This window comes from Perna viridis, chromosome 9 (genome assembly GCF_037379345.1).
Source record: "Perna viridis isolate PV_CMFRI_1.1 ecotype Kerala chromosome 9, ASM3737934v1, whole genome shotgun sequence".
NCBI lineage: Eukaryota > Metazoa > Mollusca > Bivalvia > Mytilida > Mytilidae > Perna > Perna viridis.
In genome coordinates, this window is record NC_142453.1 from 25,775,289 (window position 1) to 25,798,232 (window position 22,944).

At 32.2% G+C, this 22,944-nt stretch overlaps 1 protein-coding gene across 1 annotated transcript; it reads left to right on the plus strand.

The window, feature by feature from the left end:
* The first annotated feature begins 325 nt into the window (after positions 1-325).
* LOC148607514 (uncharacterized) lies at positions 326-11,264 on the plus strand. Its single transcript, XM_088546737.1, has 10 exons — positions 326-433; positions 545-594; positions 988-1,026; positions 1,885-1,967; positions 3,375-3,446; positions 4,004-4,121; positions 7,532-7,620; positions 9,160-9,228; positions 9,571-9,724; positions 11,146-11,264. The coding sequence occupies exons 2-10, from the start codon at positions 582-584 to the stop codon at positions 11,178-11,180; spliced, it is 672 nt and encodes a 223-aa protein (XP_088402863.1). The 5' UTR covers positions 326-433; positions 545-581; the 3' UTR covers positions 11,181-11,264.
* Positions 11,265-22,944: the final 11,680 nt, after the last annotated feature.

Here is a 22,944-nt window from a genome sequence, read left to right on the forward strand (position 1 = left end):
CAAAATGACGTTGAGCCATTTATGTTACAGACCATCTTAATATATCAAAGGTCGCTATCGCTCCGTTACTATTATTAATAACCACGAAATTTAATAACCCTAGAAATGATTCTGACATAGAATTCGAAATCGTTAAACGCAAATAGTTTTTATCAATGATCTCACGAAAGTAGCGTACAGAAACGTAGGCGTGGAACTAAAAATTATGATTTCATTTTCCCTTTTAAATGCCCTATCAGTGACAATTTTATTATAAAATATTATGTAATCTTCTGTACACATGACAAAGTAATATATCAATAGAATTGTTATATTGTTCACTACATGTACTTAAAAGAAAGACACGACTTGTATAATTATCTGGCAATACAACAGATAACAAATGACACAATATCAGGACACTTGAATTTAACAACAACCTAACACCTGACTGGTAAAATATGCTAAAAATTTATTTTCACCAGGTTAATCTCTCATAAAAAATTATCGTGAGCAAAATATTTAGTGACATTAATTAATAGATCACTACTATTCATATTTTCAGATTTATTCTTTCAAAAGAGTTTTGGATATTGAAGGCAATGGCCTTGATAGGTAAGTGTTTTCATATTATTCAATAATTTCAAGTAGATTTAAAATGAGGTGAGTTCTAAATGGATGTTGAAATGTCGAGGCTGAGATATCACACTAATATCATGCAATTTCGTTTTTTTTTTAAGATTTAAAACATTATTCATAAAGGTATATGTTCTACTATGAAAAAGATACATTATCATAAAGAAGTGAGTGAACAGACTCACCCACATAATAAAACATACACATTTTGTAGTACAGTAATAATGAAACAAACAAACAAAAAACAAAAAAAAACAAAAACAAAAACAAAAAAATCAACGTCCAAACCAAAGCTACCAGTATGTGTATATTACACAGAGAGTCACAAATAAGATATAATCTATGTAAATGTAAACGATTATTTCTCTCCAGGAATAATACTTTTGCTTGAGTTCTGCGGTGCAACATTGAGTAAGTATTGTAATACGATAGATTTTTCAACAAAACATACTATATTCAAAACGAAGAAATCCGACACAGCACAAAATTCTGCTCTATGAATATTCTCCATACGAACCTCCTTCTTGTCTGCAGATATCCACTTAAACAAATTTAATCCAAATGTGGCACAAAAATAGCTAAACCACTATATATAGACGTGCCGAACAATTTAAAAAATAAAAAAAGTATGTCGTTCAAACTTTAGAAAAATCGTCAGAATATAGGAAAGAAATCGTAGAAAGTACGTATACATACTTGGTATAAAAATAGGTCGCTATAATGGCTATCGATTCATAATATTCACGTTTAAATAATGGCCAGTTCAAAAAGATAATCAAAAAGTGAAGAAAAAAAATCATCGAGGCGTCGAAAGTAATTTCTCCTATCGCAATGGGGGAACTGAGGGGAGCATCTGCTACGCTGTGCGCAGCAATTACTTATGATACATGAGAAGCGATTTTTGTTGAGACAGTTCTTCGAACGCTACTGATTTATCAGTATTTGGCCAATCGAGAACAGAATTACGACCAGGTGACATATTTCTATAGAGGAGTGTCTGTAAAGTCAATGGATAAGGGCAGACATCTTGCTACGTGGGAAAAAAACTGTAGCCTCCGATGGTCAACCTCCCCTAATCTTTCTCTACTTATTTTTCACTTAAAATGAAATCAATTGTTTTTCTATACTTAAACGACATGACTAAAGTCTATTTTTGCTATGAAACTATTAATTTGACATCAATTTGCATAATTTAGTTCTTAATTTATTCCGTCATTTTCATTTTGTTTTGTAATTTGCAAGATGAAAAAAGTTACTTTATCAATTCAGGTTTAAAATGCATGTCCTGTAACTCTGCTTCTAACATTGTTGAGTGTATGGTTTATACGATGACTTGCAGTGACAATAATGAGGTGCGTGCATTATACATAACTACATATGAATGTATAAGAAACCAATATCATCACTAAGTATGGAACTGTCATTAAGTAAACCGCTCTTCATAAAAATATGTTTGTATATTATTACCTTTGATCTCTGGTGAAAGTATGGTACGTTTAGCTTAAAATCGTCACTGACTTAAATGACATCATTTACCGTTTTAATTAAAAGTCCATACGCACTTAAAATTTGTGATGCTAATTAAGGTCGCTCCCTCAGCGGGTTGCAAGCCTTCTCTGTGTCCTCTGACATATATGGCAATACCGCCTGTACCAATGCTCTAGATCACTCGACTGACAAGGGTATTAAAAATATTGGTTTAATGGTTTTATCAACCGCTTGATACTTCCTTGTAAGTAAATCTAGAGCGTGAACATCAGTATATGATCTATTGGCGATTCATTGTGTAGGAAAATCTACTGAATGGTCAATACTTTTTCAGTACACATATGCTATATTTTCATGAGATGATAGTCCTTCTTTATTCAGATCTTTTTTTTTTAGAAAACCTTACATTTATCTCCTACTTAAATTAAACAAAATCAAACCAAAACAAGAATGAAAACTCTTTTAAAGTGCTCATTCTATACACATTCTACGTAAGATGTATCTCGTAAGCGTTTGCTTTGTCGAAATAACTATCATTCGCTCGGAGCAGTCGTTTACCTGTTCTACAATCCAAAACAGTCCACAGAGTTTACACCTGTGCACATAAACACGTATTAGAACATTCATAAGCGTTATAAAAAGGTATGTACGGATCTTTAACAACCTTCTGCTTTGGTCATACTTTACGTCCGTCGAACTACGACTGTTTATGTGGACTGTAACTGTTTCTGCACTTGAAACAAACCTGTTGGTTTTGGACATGCACCAATGATCTCCTATCTAATTTTTAAAATAAAAATCGCTACTAAATACACAACCTTCACCTGTCATAGATGACTAATTTCGTCAATACATTGACATAAATAGAACGTGTTTTTCTTGCAAGACGAAGGAACAGGTTATACATGTTATATTTCAGAGCATTGAGATCATTGCGGTTTATAGTGTGTTTGATGCTTTTGTTTTCATCTTATTTTTAGTTCTTTTGAACTGTGTTATTCATTCTGTTTGTTTGTCCTTTTGTGGTTCCCGGCAATTTTCCTGATGATTTTCGTTTGGTTTCGATTACTTGTTCTTGAGTTTGTAATTCTGGCTACACCAACACCACACACATCCCATCAAATTGAAGCCTCGTGAAAAATAAACGTTTCAAGGGTATAACATTGATTGTCGAATTTGAACCTTGAAAGGTTTAAAATACAGTAATTTACGTTTCAGTTTGATTTTGTGTTCTTTGTATATTCCTTTCAAGCTACATGTTATATCAACAGGAATGTTTCTTGGATATAACTACTTTAGAGAGCTTGGAGACAGCATACTCTGCAGGGTGCCGATCAAAAGCTGTAAGTAATAAAAAGACGTTACGAATGCATATGTTCTTCATTGTAAATGAAAATAAATCGTTGCATAATATAACAAATGTATTTGTACACCTAAAATATTTCAGCAATCAAATTGAAATTACATTGAACTTGTCTTTCTATGTCAGGAACACATTCCTTTTCTGATTTTTAAGTGTTATAAAAGCGATATTTGTTTTTACTTTCCGTAAATCTGCAAGGTCTCTTTTGAAGAAAACTTCATAATCATTAAATGTAAACTAAACAAAACTGTTATTTACTCTTTTTATTAAGTGTTTTTAACATTAAGATAATTTAAACTTTCCAGAAGTTTCGATTCAGCAGTAAATTGAGTATTCTAAAAATCTATAAACCAATGTGTGATGGCAAAATTGAAGGATCACCGAACTTATAGAAATATTGTATTCCTCCACACCTTCCTAGTTGTTGAAAACAATATATAATTATTGACATGTGAACTATGAATGCTTGTAAGAATTATTCCAATTTGATATATGCAATCTCTGTGCAATTTAAAAGTGATGCTCATTTATAAATAGGTTTGTGATCTGATGGGATCATTGACTGGTAAAAGGAGTGTTGTGGCTTGTGCTCAGTGTTGTAAAAATCCACCTGGTACTGACGGTGCACCATGTAACGCCAGGCTTTGCAATGAAAGTAAGATTTATTTGAATTATTATTTTTTGAGTATGCCTTAGAACGCACATTATCTTAAAATGTTTTATTGTCCTATTTATCCATATCATGGATTACAAAAATATTTCTATGTCTTAGCATTACTTTTCGTGCCAATTTTGAATTTCCGCACTATCATGTTTTTTTCATGCCATTGCATTAATCCCTTTCAACTGTACTTAACTGAAATGTTAGGTTTTATGACATACAAATCGCTCAGATGATATAAATCCCATTTTTGAACAAAAGACACGGCACGGTATCTAAAGTCTTTTCAATTGTTAGAGTTCCGATCATTTTAGTGTTCATCATACATATTCAATAAACAATATATCTAAGAAGAAAAACCTGTGCTAAAGTATTATTCAAGCCTCATCACCACAACACTTAAAAAGAAAATTCAGTTTGAGAAGATTTTAACTATTAGTGACCTCATAAATTTACGTATTGATAGTTTTTCTTGATACTTTTTTGTCTCGAAAATATATAATATGGCTCATTGAAATGTAAATTGATAAGAGAAATACATTTAGAAGGACCTAGATAAAAAAGGAATTAGAGTGTTAAATCAGGTGTAGAAAAGATTGCAACGAAAATGAAATTTATAAAAGATTTTTGAAAATGATTTTTATAGGCATTAGAAAAGATTGCAACAATATAAAATAAAAGATTTTTTGAAAAAGTCAACAATGACAACAGACAACTACAATGAACACAAAGTGATGGCAATAGCTCACACTGACCTTCGTATCAGATGCGCTTTAAGATACGATGAGAAAACCAACCTCTTCTAACTAAATCCTGTTACACAGAGTGTTAGTTTAAAACGCCAGACTTTGATTAATATAAGTTTTAATTAATCTGAATTAAATATTATCTATTGGAATAGAATGTAAACTTGACCTGTAACTTATCATTGCGAACTAATCATGTCATTATCTGCAAGCGTTGAAGGAAAAATCCTTAGAACGATTATTTCTGTAAATTTCTGTAAAGTTCAAGGCCCATAATGTCAGTAAAACATCGAAGTGAAACCAAACACAAACTTGTATTGTAACTTATCACTTTTAATTTATAATAAAAATCATGTCAATATCTGCAAATGTTCAGAAAACAATGTCAGGAAAACGGTTATATCTGTGAATTTTGATGATTACAGAGCCCGTAATTTCGGTAAAAATTATCGAAAAGTATACTTGTCCTTTAATTTATCATGGTGAACTTATTAACCAAAAAAAATTCAATATCTGCAAATGTTTAAAAAAAATTCCAGAAAACTTAAGATGGACTGAAGGACTGACGGTCAGACGGACGGGTCAAACATATTTTACCCTGCGCAACTGCATTGCGTGAGGCGTAATTATTTAAGCTCAGATTTCTTCTCCCTTGAAATTAAGAGAACCTATATTCCATAACAGATGTAAAAGATTAGTACTGCTACTGGAGTTACGCACAATCAGGTGATAAAGGGCAAGTGATTCTTTACAATTACGACATACTGTAAGATGAAATATTGCATGAAATCAGTCAAGAACTTAAGCCAAAATTTTGTATGTCATTTGACCATAAGGTCAAAGGTCATGTTCAAAAGTCACACACCTTAATTGATACATGACACTCAACCTTGGCGTGAAATACACACATACCAAATGTCAGATATCTTAGTAAAATGGCAAAAAAGTTATGGCACAGGCAAAACTTTGGTAATATTTTGCCAAAATGTGTATCTTATATGACCATGAGGTCGACAGCTTATATTCAGGTAAAATTTCATCTATTCTGGTACGCAACACTCCACCTTGAGAGGATATACCAACATACTAAATATTAGAAGTCTAGGTCAAAAAGACAAAAAGCGTTATGGTATGGACAAATTTTGTATGAATGGCGTCAAACTTTGGTATGTTATTTGAACATGAGGTCAAAAGTCAAGTTCAAATGTCAACCACCCTAGTATGTGGTGCCTGGCCTTCAGGTTTTATAATCCCATACCAAATATCATATGTCTAAGTGAAAAGACAAAACGATTTTAGCCCAGACAAATTTTTGTCTGGTATTTGGCCAAAATTTTGTATGTCATTTGATCTTGGAGTTAAAGGTCAAGGTCAAAAGTAATCCTATCTTTAACATTACACTTTACCTTAATGTGATTTACTTACACACAAAAAAATCAGATATCTTGGTAAAATGACAAACAGCAGTATGGCCAAGACAAAGTTTTTATGGTATTTTGCCAAACTTCTATGTATTTGTACTCGGGGCCAAAGGTCAAGGTCAAAGGTCACCCACCTAAAACATTACTCCCTGCCTTGGTGTGATATACTTAAATGCCCAAGGTCATGTATATAAGTAAAAAGACCTAATAATAATGGCTCAGATAAAATTATGTATCGTATTTTGCCAAAATTTGTATGTTATTTGACCTTGATGTTAAAGGTCAAGGTCAAAAGTTGACCACTCTGATATGCAACAATCTACCGTGAGAGGTTATACAAACTTACCAAATATTAGAAGTCTAGGTCTAAAGAAAAAAAAGTTATGGTCTGGACAAAATTTGTATGAAACACGTTAAGAAGAAGAAAAGTTCTTACAGGGGGTGATTTTGGGTGCAGATGAGCAAAAACAAAGATATTCTACATATTTTTATTTTTGATATGTTTCAGTGGAGAGCACCTACTACACATCTATGCATACATTGTATTAATATCTTCTTGCTCTTGTTAGCAAAACGGGTCTGAACATAGCCTATTTTCGAACATTTCAAATTGTCAAAAATGAAGAATTTTGGTTGCTGTGGTAACCAGATCTAAACCAATCTGATTGCTTTGTACTTTATTGTACATTGTTTTTAATAAGACATGCTTCATTAATATAATTATGTAGTTTGACAAATTTCCACCATTATATACAAAAAATACATTCAAATTGTGATGTTTTTGTGTTTTTAGGCCTAAAATTGGTGGTTGCTAAGGAATGGTCATTGCTATGGTTACGTTTCATTTTTTTATATCTATTCTTGTTTTTCCATTAAATCCTACATATTGCAAGTCAATGTGGTTCAAATGTCTGACATCGATGAATCACCCACTGCATGATTCTTAGGTGAACTGCTACTTAAAACCATGATTCAAATGAAAAAAGTAATAATGCAACCCGCAACATTATAGGGCAATTCCTATGGTACACATTTTATAAAGGTATACATGTAATAGAGCCCGAATAGAGAAAGCATACAAAGTAATTTTAAACTCAATCGGAAAGTATATGGTCTTCCTGCCACAGGTATCCCTTACTTAACAGAAACTACATGGTATTTCGGGAGAAAAGGGGGAAATAGTTTTCCCTTTTATTTAAATAAAATAGCGAATACCTACTTTTTTTTTGTTATATAGAACCCATTGACAGTCGGACGTGTGGTATTTGTGATCGAGTTTCTGATCCGACGAAGTGCACAGTGTCACAAAGTTGTCAACCACATGAGGTAAAGTTATAAACCATAAAACATGAAAAAATCACAAACAAAAAACAAGAATATGCACAATTTATTTTGAACTTCAATAACTTCCTTCTTTATTTTCACCTATCGCCACCCATAAACACACTACAAATGTAGCAATAATAGGTTTCACGGAATTAGAAATGATCCTAGACATATGCTAGGGTTTTGCAACTTGTATTTGCAAATTTTCTGAGACCGGTTTATTGAGTTTCAGTGAATGATATACTATGATAAAAATATGAAATCGCTTCTTATAAATTTAGATGTCCATAAGCATAATGTTAAATTTACCTAATGTCTGGTAGTTAGTGTCATTATTTCATTTCATAATTTCCCCATTGAAATATTCATGGAGATCATTTAAACGTTCCAAGAAGAAATACTATGAAATAACATATTGTGCACCTCCAATTTATCTTTAATCTTTTTTTATTACGGGAATAAGAACGTGGGCTTTACCGCTTACCCTATAGCTGAAAAAACGGTAGTTGAGTGGATTATATTGGCTTACATGCACCACTAACTTTTATACAGATGGTTGTGCTATTCGATCTTCGACTTTCACAACAATGAGATACACAACTTGCATGCATTTTTTTTTATCTGGGAAACACTTTCTTGAACACGGATGTATTTGACACTTTTTTGGTGAATCGTCATTAACATTAATTTATTTAAATAGATTGATAAATATCAGTAAAGTTCTAATCTATATAAAAGTCAGTCAGTGCCACTGGTAGGGGTAATTTATTGTGCAGGAAATCCTACAGCTCAAACAATATCTTTAGGCTACATATGCTACATCGTATATTTTGACGTAACGATAGTTTTTTTTTCTGTAATCTGCATGTAAACACTCATTTCAATCTTAAATTATTCAATCAAGAACGACGAACGATAATACTTGCAAAGCAACAATATCATACACAACCTGTATAATGTTTTTTTCTCTCGAAAGTGTAGCAAATTTAATTGCAGATCAAGAATGGCTATGTAGTAAAATAGAATTAGGTGGGTTACTGACATACTATGATGATTTGTCTTTTTTTTTGTTTTATATTTATAACGACTGCTACTTAATGTGTCTTAGTGGTGCAAGGGTACTAACCTCTTGGTTATAGTTTCACTGATTCGGAAAAAAACTGCTTTAAACAATTTATGTATCAAAATGTTTCATACACATTTTACTCCAAATATTAAAGCATACCAACTCTATAATAAGTTACTAACGTTTATCAGATATTGTATTTTTTACACCCGAAGTAATAATACGATATATTTCAAATAATTTCTGTTTTACAATCAAAATGTTTCAACAAAAGACGTAAATATCCCGATTATTTGAAATAGACTTTTACGTAGTGATAAACAGCGCGTGACATTCCACGGGAACGTGGATTTAAATGCACCTGGGTATGTAGTATAGCAACACTCGTAAGGAATTTGTAAAGACGTGATCCTAGCCAATCATAGTCCTAGAAATTTACTATAACGGAGATGATTTGTTTTGTTTATTTTCAGATGTGTAAAATTGACCAGATATTTAGTGATGGAAACGTCATCTACCAGTTAGGCTGTGAATTGAAAACTGTATGTAAAATATTTCTGATTAAAATAGCATGCAAAGTTAAAAACATAGATTGATAGTGTGTTACACAAGTAAATAGATCGTAATGAATGAAATAGAGTGTATGGCTTGATTTTATAGCTACGCGGATTTGTCTTGGTATGTGGTTTAGGAATTATAACCTACAAAATATGTTTTGAATGTAAATATAAAAAAAACACAATAATATCAATCAATCATCAAAATGACGGGCAAAGAGAAATAACGACATTTATGTTGCTTAAATTATTAATTTAACATCTGTCATCGTCTCATCGTCTTTTGTGTTACTTGTATCTTTAATGGTTTCGTATTTTTACTTTTAGGTATGTGATGTAATATTGAAAAGTTATCTTGATACGCATGGTGGAGCAGGAAAACGTTTTGTCGATCATGGTGGTATAACATTATGCGCAGCGTGCTGTAATGCAGCTGTTCATAATAATTGTAACAAGGATACTTGTCAAAATGTTCGAAAACGTGAGTGTATCTACATTAACATTGAGAATCCGCTACATCCTACCAATTTAATAAGTATTGGGTATTCATGAATATACAAACAGAAAAAAAGGCCAGAATGAACTCCACACCAACAAGGAAGTAAGCGTCAACAAATTGACGAAAATATAATGCAGTAGCAATGTACACATGATAAATACGAAAAAGTACAAATATCAAAATTAGCTCCTGTTAATGGTTTGGAAGGGATTGTTTTTGTTCATAGGGTGTGCTCCCGATTTGAAGTCTCGAAATTGGCAAGGTAGAAGTTAAGTTTAGTTGTTTGATTTTGCGTTTATAAGATTTTTAAAGATATTTATTACGTGTATTTTAGAGCTCAACAGCGAAATACGTGAGCGCAAAAATAATAATCTAAAGATAGCAACTCAGTAATACATATTAAGAAAAAAAACTAATCTACAATGTACATCATTACATAATGTACACGTATCAATACCTAAACGCAATCCATATATAACGCATTACACTACATGCCTTGATTTTTATAGTTCTTATTTTTGTTTAGTTCATACTTGTAACACCCACACTATTTGTCAATGACGAATTTATGTTTTTCTTCACTTTTTGTGGTTAGTCACAATAAAATTTCCAATAGTGTTTGTGTTTTTATATTTTGCAAGTGAGTTCTTACTTATAAAATAATATAAGGCAAGCACTTCGAACTTTTTCTTATTCCCCACGTCATCATAAAGGGCTTTTATAAAACAAGACAAATAAAATAACAAAGAAACAGAAAAAAAACTTACCAATTACAAACTAACAATCTTACAAAATATAAACAACAAAAACGACCAAAAAAAAACCAAACAAACAAACAAACAAAAAACAAAAACAAAAAACAAAACAAAACAAAACAAAAATAATAATAATAAAAAATAATAAAAAAAAACAGCATATCCCTTCAAAATAAATCATAGTTAGTTAATTAATGAATCTGTAAAGATAGCAGAAAAAACAGCATGTTTTTAAGGATTATAGATTTGTTTGGGTTCTTAATTAAATTTATGATACTGTCTCAAATAGATAAGTACAATCATTAGTATAACATACACATTTATATATTACTATTATATGCATAAAAGTATAATATTTGTGCAATGAAATACACCTATGTTGGTCAAAAATATTTAAAAAAAAAAATAAAATAAATAAATAAATAAATAACTAGTATGTTAAGTATGAACATTTTGCAAGATTAAGTAAATGTTCTTAATTTTATGTATATGTATATTGAAAAAGCATTGTTTGTTCGGTAGGTTTTTCTTCACCGTGAATCACTTTAATATGGACAGTGTCTGAATTGTATATGGACTGATACTTAACTATCTTTGCGTACATATGTTTTTTTGTTTCAATAACTTTACAATTTGTTTCCATTTCAGTTCACACATGTAACAACGCCACTATTTGTGGATAAAAATTATACATCTGAACCACTTTCATATATATGTGAAGAAGATCTAATTTTACATTTGCGGTAATAATAAAAATGATTTGCCAAGTTTGCTTATTATTTACGAACCTTATAACAAAAAGGTACTAAATAAGAAACATTGTTCAATAAACAAACACAAATTTATCGGATGCCTAAGAACTTAAAATATTTTATTACATAAAAGGCAAAGGGATTGGACAAAAAATATTCCAATTTATAAACGTTCTCTCCTATGTTGGTCGCTTTGCCAATAAAAATAACTAGTATGTTAAGTATGTATATTATGCAATATTAAGTAACTACACAGTTACTCTTTGATACAATCTTACTCTTCTTTACAATGTAAAACTATGACCTCGACGAGTAAAAAAATCAGAAAACAAACAAAAACAAAAACAAAAATAAAACAAAAAGCAAAACAATTACCAATTTCCTGTGAATCATAGCTCACGTAAACCCATGCATATTCCTGCATTCATGTATATGAGGTTGTAATTAATGGTTCACAAATCTTCAAAAGCCAATAATTCAAAAGCAAATAATTATGTGTTAATTCAGGAAGTTGAAGTTCACGGACCAAAATATTAAATGTCATTCGTCAAGAACTGAGGGTTCCTTTACCTCGGAACACCAGCAGTTTGAACCCCGCCTGCATGTTATAACATTTCAAGACTTTAACAATGCCTTCGAATTTAGTTAAAGTCTGTTATTAAATCTTACACTTTAAAGATTTCAGAAAGTCAGTGAAACATGTTGATTAAGATTCAATATCGAGGATACAGACCACCAATTCAACTAATGAACGTCCAAATGAACCTACGCAAATATAGTCCTACGTAGAAATTACCCCTGTTCCTCATTGCTTTGTGGAAAAAGTTCTTATTTTAATTTAAAAAATTAAAACTGTTTCTGAAAGAAAAACATTTCTGTACATTTTATATCTGCATTTTCTTCTTGTGCTGTCTAATCGCCATAATGATTTCTAAATAAACCTCTATCTTTTGAAAACACTGGGATGTCCCATGCTATTTATAGACCCTTCACTTCCGATGACCAGTCCTACATTGCAAGTCTGATAACCCCACATGCCATTCTGTGGATTATAAGCTAGCATATGTAGAATCATGCTGACACATGTATATAGTCCTTTGCAAATCTTTAAAATTAAGGTAAAATCCATAGAAGCCACTGAATGTTGTGAAATTAGCATTGAAGCTTTTTGGAAATGGAATTAAGGGTTTCTAGCCTAGAGAAAGTGCATTCTCCTAATTGAACACTACTTTTAAAAAAATGTTACTAATTTCTGAATCTATTATCTGGTATAAAAAATTTTGGTTCGATTTAGGCACAATAAACCTCGAGAAGGTTTATGTGATGCATAAATCAAATCACAGTTTTTTATACACGATATTATTATATACATGTATACTTTTACTATACCCCTGACACGTCGAATGGAGTTATATGAAATGTCGTGCTATCATTTATTCTTCTTTAATCTTAGCAATCAAACTTTTTTAACAACAAAATGAACTATCAAAGTGGGCGGTATATACCTGAATCACCTCGTCCATTTGGACAGTCCAGTTTGAGTTCATTTTGGTGTATAACATGTGTAACCATCGGTCAAATACACATGTTTCCACTTTTCTGATTATTTCCATAGAAATCCCCTCTAATTCTTTTTGGCCTTTGGCCTTTATAGCGCCTCTGTGGTGCTTTACTTACTTAGTTCAAAATGGCCAGATATACATGTATCTACTTTTCAAGGTTCTCTAGATCTTTATGATTTACCATTTTTTTTCTTCATTTTAAATATAAATTACTTATTGAATGTTAGATTTTAAAATGAATATTTATTTCAGAGACCACGAATTTAGCAAAATTAAGCCGAAGTTGAAATCCAACAATAACAACGCCAATCCGACAATTTTATTGTTGATGAATCCAAACTCCTTTGATCGTCACGATTAAAATAAACTTGAAACTTGTGTAATAATAAAAAGAGGCAAGATTAATATGATATAATATTTATTTCAACAATAACAAAATAAATAAGAATAAGTTATTAACAAAAAATTATCAAGTATAAAAAAAGATCTAAGTTTAGTAAGTTTTTGTGAAGTCTTTGTAGTGATGTCCACAACGTAAAAGATCACTATATTTTGCATTGGGTGTTTGGACTTCTGTGTATGAGTCGGTGTTCTGCTGCCACATTTTTTATGACATGCTTGGCGTTTTTCACGTCTCTTCTGTAGGAACGGCCTTTTAAAGAAAATTTACCAACAAAAGTTTCCCCACAGTTTTCACATTTGTGTATTAGCGCCAATGCTCTTCTTTTTGGTGAGCTACTTGAGTTTCTTTTCTAGAATATTATTTACCACAAATGTCACATGAAAGCCTTTTCTGTATGGGAATACAAGTTTCATGTCTTTCTAGGATATACTTAGATCCAAAGAGCATGCCACAGATTAAACAAAATATAATCCATCTGCTTGGTATAGACATGAGCATGTCTTGCAATGTCTTGAAACTTTCCTCCATACCACACATATATTAACATTGGCCTTGATTTTTTAAAAAATTTATAGCATTTATTTACTAATAATGAATTATATAAAAAAAAACAAAATGAACGTGATATTTTCTCTGAAGAATTCGCTGCGAAAATGAACATTTCTAAGTGTCATAATATTACTGACAAAAGTGATTAAACTGCATTTATTAGTGGGAAGAAGAAACACAAAGCAGGAAAAAGGAGAAAACTTCCAAAGATCATAATGAAAGTGATGACATTAATAGTTCAAGTAAGATAAACGATATTTAGTCACGAAATATTTTGAACAACGATGATTCGTTGAATCTTAGTCAAGTGACATCCCAATAAACACAATATATGAGCAGTTTCGCCAGACCTGTTATGCAGCAGGTTCTTTTCCAATACCTTTTTCAGCCGAATATACACATGGTCAGATCTCCTGATTATATTGGAGCAATGACAGGCCCAATGTCGACGAAATAAAAAAAGTATAGAACACATGAACGAAAAACTATGACATCTTCATTCGCCAACCTACAAGCCGAACATGACGACGTGACAGTAGATGTAGAAAAAAATAGCTCAATTATAATGAACAAGAAATAAAAAAGTCCCAGAATGCAGTCATGACCAAAGGCCTGTGTCCTTAATCTGCTAGAGCGTGAGAATGAAGATTATCACATGGGAAGATCAACGGAATTTGGAGCCAAATAGCGGTAATCGAAGATATTGAGTTAAAAAAAAATTGCAGGACACATGAATCTAAAGATCTCTTCAGCTGCATTCTCTGAAAAGCATATTGAAGGGCCAAAATATTCACATAGTTTAAATACTCTTCAAAAACCATCTCATTTCTTGACATATATTCCATGTGAAAGAGGCATGGTGTCTGACAGTCTGTGGGAAGGTCGTCATCTACCATTTGCAATACACTCTAAAACTCTTGGGTTTATTTACATGCATATATGTAAGTAAACTATGCCAGGGGTAACATTGATCAGCATGGATGTTGATACACAGCCAGGCTAATCTGTTGATTAATATTGGAGTTACACCAAAAAAAAATGATATAATTACTTTTGCAGATTTTTGCATTGCGTATACTTTAAAAAAATCTTTTCATAATAAATATGTAGCATCATGCATATGCAAAAAATGATAAGATATTAACTGACAGATTTATAACTGAGATCATGTCAATTTAATGGCACAATATATAACGTAATGACCAGCAATATTCTTACTTTTTCTAACAGGAATATGCCAGACATGTAGAAAGAAACATAGTGAAATGAAGATGAAAAATCCTCAATGTATGCATGTCTAAATTTAATCAATGATAAAACTGCATATAAAAAATGATCCTATTATCTTTATTTTTATCCCTGCTACAACATCTATTCAAAATTAGTACCCAGGCAATAACTTTTGAACTCTTAAAATTATGAAATTTCAGCAAAACATACATCCAGATGCTGTAACTTTTTCGGGATACGTATTGTTCATTTTCCTGCTTGCTTGGATTTCAATGTTGTCTAGTTTATGAAGGAAACATGATATCCCAAGTTGTATGGTGATGATGAAAAACTGATTACAGTTAAAGGTTAAAGGGAAAGGAAGAACCCTAATAATTTGAGGTTAGTAGATCAAAGGTCAACTTCATGCCAAATTTATTATTGTTCAAATTGCAATCTTTCTTTTTTATACAGATGTTATATGTTTATTTCTTTAATGAATGTAAAAAAATACATTTATGGTAGAATAACAAAAGCAATTATAGGGGGTAAATTTAATTTCACAAATTTCTAATTTTTCAGTAAAAGATTAAAATGATGCATCTGGATGCCATGACTCAAGACCTAATATCTTGTCAACTGTACAAACTTATTTGAATAGTCCTTTGCGAGGTTTGTATAGATAACTCCGGTTAAACTAATACCTTATATAATTGTAGTGAGAAAAGATACAGAGAAATGCATATACATAAAAATGTATAACATTGCAAAAAAAAACCAAACAAACAAACAAACAAAAAAACATAATAATAATAATAATAATAATAATTTAGAAGAAAATATTTTGGGGACCAATGCACTTCTTCAGCTTTATATGTATATAATAACTTGACAAACATTTGATATAAGGACATAATGTGAAAGAAAAAGTTTTGGTATGACAATTGTTGGTTCAATGGATCAGAAACAAATACAATGACACTTAAGCCTGAATGTAAAGGTTCAGGTCGTTATTTTAGAAAGTCCTGGTAAATTTTGAACACTAAAAGTGGAAACAACATCTTCAGATCCACAACGTTTTTGTTCAATTGAACTGAAAATGCACAGCGCAATACATAATACCTAAATATAAAGCTTTTTGTAAAACCTCACTTCACACTCTTAGAGTGAGTTTATACTTTCTCAGCCATTGACGCGCGACGTCGTGCGAACATCGGGCGATGGATTGTTATAGTATTTTCTATCGTAAGCGAATCGCAATTCGCTTTATTCGTGCGAATTGCGCGATCTCTTTGCGAAGTTCGAGCGATTTTTATTAGAAAATACTTTTAACTACAATTTCTGGAAAAAGTCATGCAAAGTTCGCGCGGTAGGCTAGGTTCGCACGACAATCGCAAGGGAAGTATAAACGCACCCTTATACAGTATCTAAGTAAACATTATTAAACATTATTATCGATTTCTAAGTGTAGTTCACGATATGAGGCTTTAACTGCAAAAAAATTGTGAACTTTCCTTTCATCTGTGCCGACATCCCTTCAGCACCTGCGAATAGAGTGTTCATATCACAACTCATACGTTATGCCAAAGCTTGCCGAAACAACGCAGACTTTTTGTATCGCGCTAGAACTCTAACAAATAGGCTACTGGAACAGGGTATGTTGTTGCAAGATTGAAGTCATCACTACAGAAGTTTTATGGTCGTCATCATGAACTCGTGGATCGTTATGGTGTATCCATCAGCACCATGAAAACTGATTTATTCAACGGGTCATAGTTTTCCTTTCTTTGTTTGTCTACCCCGGACTTGACTTTTTATGAGCAACTCGGCGGGTGTTTCTAGAAAAGCAGAGGACGCTTACCCTACCGGTGCATCTGGTCCGTGCTCCCAGGTTTTAGAGGAGTCCAAGTTGCTCATTTACTTTTGTTACTTTGTATGTATGATACATACAAAGTAACAAAAGCAAATGAGCAACTTGGACTCCACTAAAAACTGGGAGCATGGACCAGGTGCTGGCGTTTATCAATAATCTTCCATGGACACTTTTATGTCATTACTTCGTTAGTCCATTGTCAAAGACAAAATTCAATAGATCATTTTCTCTGAAACTACGTCACCCACAGCATTGAAACCGGGCATGATGATTTCTTAGGGTATTAACCGCTCCAAATATTTGTCCTGAAAAAGGCCACCAGTACTTAGAATAGAACGTAGTGTTTGAAAGTAGTTTTTTTTATTTTCTTTCGCCTGCATATATTGTGAGGGGCGACATATAGGGATCACTTTAGGTTACAGACCACCAATTGCATCATCAATTTGGAACGTACGCAGAAAAGTCCTACTCCAAGGTACAAAGTAGTCTCTTTACCATGCCATTATAAAAAACCAGCATTTTTAAGTGAATGAACTTTCTCCAAAAAGGCAATTTTATTCTGGTAGTTTTGAGCCCAAAGTATGCTGCTTAAAACTTAAATAAACTAATTTGATGGAGCTATAGATAAAGATGGTCTAAATAAAGAATTTTTAGGATTCCCCTGGCTATTTTTAGGGTAGATGAGTTCCGAGTGTCAGTGCTGTACTGCAAGGTGGGAAACCCCTTGTGAAATTTTGAGTGACATTTTAGTACTGTGTATGTTTCTGGTGATATATGGTTTTGGTTCGGTTAAACTTAAGGTAAATTACTGGGGATCCCCTGAAAATGAATAAATTAACATAGAGAATAATCTAAATTAGTCGTTTGTAGCCTTAAGTCGTCTTGAGTCACAGGGTCAACTACTTCTTTCTTTTCCATCACCAATAATATGCGGCAGACGAAATATGTATTACGGGAAATGCTCACATCTAAATTTCTTGTAACAATATATTGTATTCTCTGTGACTTATTGTGTCATTTTGTTTTACATTTTGCAGTTAACCAACTTGATTTTGGACCTTGATTTTGGACAAGTCATAAATGAAGAGTCCGAGAGATTACCCAAGAGAAATGGTAATAAATGTGATTAATTATGTACAATTTCTAACATCATGACATTTTTACCTGATGTGGCTTTGTTTTGTTCGTGGGCAATGTGCGGGTGACTAATTAGTGGCAGGGTAATATTGTTCTGACAACATCATGAGAAATTTCAAAACTGAATGTCAACTGTCTTTAGGAGTTATGAAACAGTTTTTTTGTTGGAATTTTTTTCGCATGTACAATTTTGAAAATCCTCTTTTCATAAACCATACAACATTATTCCATAAAAAGTTCGCACATTTGTCACTAAGGATATCCAGTTGGGATTTTTAAATCTGTGAAAAAAAGGCCGTTCCTGCTATGAATAGAACATAAGGTGAGTATGCAGCTGATATGTTCATTCAAAGTATGTTGAAGGTAAACATGGAGTATGGCACCGAGTTGAATGGTCGTACAAAATATTTTTGTGGGCTGCCAAAGTTGATCAGATTGCAATGTTATTTGATATACTCAGGAAACATTATGGGTAATATTGATTGAAACATTTTAGAAAATTAATCTGCTTTTGGAGAAGTCATTGATGAAGTGTCTGAGAGATCATTCATAAAGAGTTGTCAAAGATATTGTAAAAACTTCAATGCATGCTGATTGCGTTTAGAAATATACATTGATAGAGGGGGTCATAAGAAACATATTCATTAGAGCAACACACAAACTTCATCGACATTACATTTATGACCTTAATGTGTGGAGACTTGCATAATGTAAGACAAGAGCGTGTGCTTAGGATACATACATGTCTTTTGTTGTAGAATTATCATCACAGTCAACAATGACAGCCAAGATTTATGGATACCCTCACAAAGTACCATCAACTCTGAAGTACCAGATTCCTTGGAAAGATTAAATGAAACTCTTGCAGAGGCAACAAGTCCAGTCAGAAAAACATAACCCATCGACATTAATACTGCAGGTAGAACCACTAAATGGTACTATAAACGCAAGGCCGACGAAACATATGAATATTTTTTGGAAATTATAGCACCAGGACAAGGAGTAGAACTATTAAAAATGACAAAATTTTGTTCCAAGGCAGATAATCATGAATCCCTGAAAGATCTTATGTTAATATATGAAAATGCAGAGACATGGCAAACTAAACGCTAAATCTTTGATTTTGAATTAAGTACATACATTTACTAAAACAAGGATAATTTTGGTCACTCTGATGATGTTTCAATGCATTCTTATCGACAAGTCAACAGACAACAAATGACACACATAACTGGCATGAAAATAATCTAAGCTTGTTCATAGACTTCTTCTATATAATGATATTCATATGATTGTACCTTCAGTTTCAGAAGACATGGAATAGCCTGTGTGTAGTGGATTCCTTTGAAGTAAAGATTTTATAGTCAGCTCAACCTACTACTCCATTGATATTTATGATGTTTATATTGTTCAAAGAGTGCATGAAACAACTCCTTTGTCATACCATGCTCCCAGTTTTAGTGGAGTCCGATTTGCTCATGGATCGTTACGGCGTATCCATCTGCACCATGAAAACTGATTTATTCAACGGGTCATAGTTTTCCTTTCCTAGTTTGTCTACCCCGGACTTGACTTTTTATGTGCAACTCAAAAAGCAGAGGACGCTTACCCTACCGGTGCACCTGGTCTATGCTCCCAGACCATTTACCTTTGTTACTTTGTATGTATGATTTTAGTTACTTTATGTTCTTTGTTGTGTATGTCTGTTTTCCATGTCTGGTCTTTGTCCCTGGATTACATTCTTTTGATTACCGCTATAACCTTGGTCACTTCTATGATGTACTGATGCCTTATTACATATGTAGCACATTTGACTTTTGGTCTTTGAGCTTTAGCTATCATTTTGAGTCTGACCTCTGTTGTCTTCCTTATTCCAACTTTGTTAATATTTCGGCCCTTCATAATGATATAAAAATCGTGAAAGTGCCGCTGCCAATCTACAAGGAACCCGATTAGGTGAAGAAGAGCAGTATCCGAGGAAAATAAATGTCGGAAAGTTCTATGGCCTTTCTACAAGGTACCTTAAAATCAACGTAAAAAAGATAATTTCAAGAAAGATAAATTGATTATTAATGGAAGTGAATTTGTTCCACCAGTGACGAACGGAACTGGTATGGAAACGATCGAGAGACTGCTATTCGTGAACAAGGAGCTCGACCTTGGTTTGAATTTCAACCAACTCGAGGTCGCGGTAGATCCCGCAGAGGAACCGAGAGACATACATCATCAGGTCAAGGAGGATCAACGGTTAACAGACAACGACGATCCTCCTTATGACGAGACCAACTCTACCGTAACTGACTTACATTATGAAAACCTTGTCAATAATAACACTGTTGTACTTAAACGTTTGTGGTGTTTAAAATAAAATTTTATACCCTGAGTTTCTAAACAAAAATTATATTATTTGTGTTTTTCCAAAGTTGCCTAATAACGTGGTATGTGGATTAATTTACATTCCATCTGAAAACTCTCGATATGCATCAATGATGCATTCAACGTATTGGAATTAGAGTTTCAGATGATTTTTCAAATGGATTTTTCAAACATTATTTTTTTGGCGACTTCAATAGCAATAGCAGAACTCGTAAATTGCCAGACTATTACATCTCTAAAGAGACAGAAAATAGTGATTTCGAGTACGAGTTTTTTTGTTATCATTTGTCTGATATACAGGAACTAGACAATTTGAATATATATCCCAAGAGATAGAATTTCAGTTGACAAAACTATAAATAATTATGGAAAGAAATTTTTGTAAAAACAAGAATTTGTTTATATCAAATTGGCAAATATCTAGTGATAGAAATGGTTAAGCAACGAGCAGAAATACAAGTGTTGTTGATTGTGCTTTATGTGCTGCAAATATGACGCACAGGGTAAATTGAGGTGTTTGATTTTAGCAGTCTCTGGTCAGATATACAGTGTCCTTTACATGTAGTTGTTGATATTCACAAACACCAAGACTTGAACGAAAGTTATGAAGAAATGCAAACGAATTAATCTGATAAAAAAGGCCACTGGGATCAAAATAGATTCAACAACTATAGAAATAATATTGATTTAAATGGAGTTAAAGAACTAAAATTATATATTTTATCAAAAACTGATGATTTACAAAGTGTAGATCAGAATTGTATGTATAATATTGTGCTTGAAATAACATATGTTTTGCTCAATTCAGGAAAACAAACATTTGGTGTTCGACGGATCAAAAACGTCCTGAAAAATAATCCTGATAAAAATCAAACCAAAGATTGGTTTGACAAGGATCGTTATAGAAAGAGAAAAGATTTTCGAAAAGCACGGAGATTAAACAAACATTAGGCTTCTAATATTTTTAAATCACGCCTTAAGGCTAGTGAAAAGATCTATAAGAAAACTTTAGATAATAGTATGAGGTATAAAAGCTTGAACTGAAGAAAAGATGGAATCTTGGAAAAAAGTAATAACTCCCTGAATTCTGGAAAATCCGAAATAGGGATAGATCAGTGCATAGAAATAATATAGAAATCGATACTTTCTTTGATTAGTTTAAAGAGGTAAATAAAAATTATGAAGATATACCAAACGTAAATCATCCTGATGATGTTATTGTAGATGCAGAGCTTAACTCCCCCATTACTAAGGAGAAGGTTATAAGAGCTATCAAAAATGCTAAAAGTAACAAGTCTCCAGCAGATGATTTTGTAATAAATGAATATTAATATGCTACTGATGATGTTATGTCTGATGAATATGCGAATGTATCTAATTTTATACTTGATACAGGAGTAATGCCAAAAGGATGGTTTAATGGTCATATTTTTCTCCTATTTTTAAAAATAAAGGTAGTAAAACATAACCTAAGAATTATAAATCTATAACACACTTATCAAATCTTGGAAAAAATTTTACTTCGATATTGAAGCGTAGGCTGTGTAACTATTTAGAAAATAGTTTTATATTACTCGAAAATTAAACAGGATTAAGAAATGGATATAGTACATCTGATCATATATTTTCTTTGTATGCCTTATTAGAATTATTAAAGGTGAAACGAAAGAAATTTCATTGTGCATTCATCGATATTCAAAAAGCGTTTGAATCTATTAAGAGAAACTAACTAATAAGTAAATTATTAGTCAAAAGTATAAATGGAAAATTCTTTACAATTATACACTATATGTATAATAACATTAAATCCAGAATTGTTTTTAATTCAAACAAAATCAGATTACTTTCCATGTGGAATAAGTGTTCAACAAGGCGAAAATCTGCCTCCTACTCTGTTTTCTGTTTATCTAAATGATTTACAAAATTTATTCGTTTCCAAAAATGTGGTGGGTCTTGAATCTATCACGGCGGATTTAGAATCTGAACTTGACTTGTTAGAGATTTGTTATTTACTATATGAACAGTTTAGATGAGGTATTCACCGTTTACCAATCAAGACGGGAAGGTAGCAATGTGTTCCAAGGAACTAGACACTCTGTCAAAAAAAAAAAAAAAATACAATCTTATACAATATTGCAACTGTAATCGGTGCAACCTTGGTGTGACAGTATCTATTGATCACTTCTTACTGTATTGTCCTTTTTACGGTGACTTGCGAAGGGCATTGTATAATAATCTCAAAATGATACTTTGTCCAAATGTTAATTTCAATATTTGTGTCAACTTGTCTAAGACATATATAATCAACTAGCTATTGATCGGTAGTTAAGATCTGAGTGAAGAGGAAAATATAAGAATCTTTCATCATATGTTTGAATTTTTTATCAAGAGCAAGAGATGTTGTTAACATTTCAATCATTTTATATTCCATTTACAAACATAATTAAACAAAAATTCATTTTCTATAAATGATTTGTTAATGATTCGTGTATTTGTAAATATTACAATATTTGTAAGCGGTACATATTTTACTCACATTGGTATTGACCTAAGATCGTTGTTTATCAACTCCGTTTCAGGATTTTT

What these genes read in the sequence shown, in the direction of transcription:
- LOC148607514 (XM_088546737.1), top strand. An exon ending in CAGGGTGCCGATCAAAAGCT is followed by an intron (nt 3,447 to 4,003) that starts GTAAGTAATAAA and finishes ATTTATAAATAG; the next exon opens with GTTTGTGATCTGATGGGATC. An exon ending in AAAGTTGTCAACCACATGAG is followed by an intron (nt 7,621 to 9,159) that starts GTAAAGTTATAA and finishes GTTTATTTTCAG; the next exon opens with ATGTGTAAAATTGACCAGAT.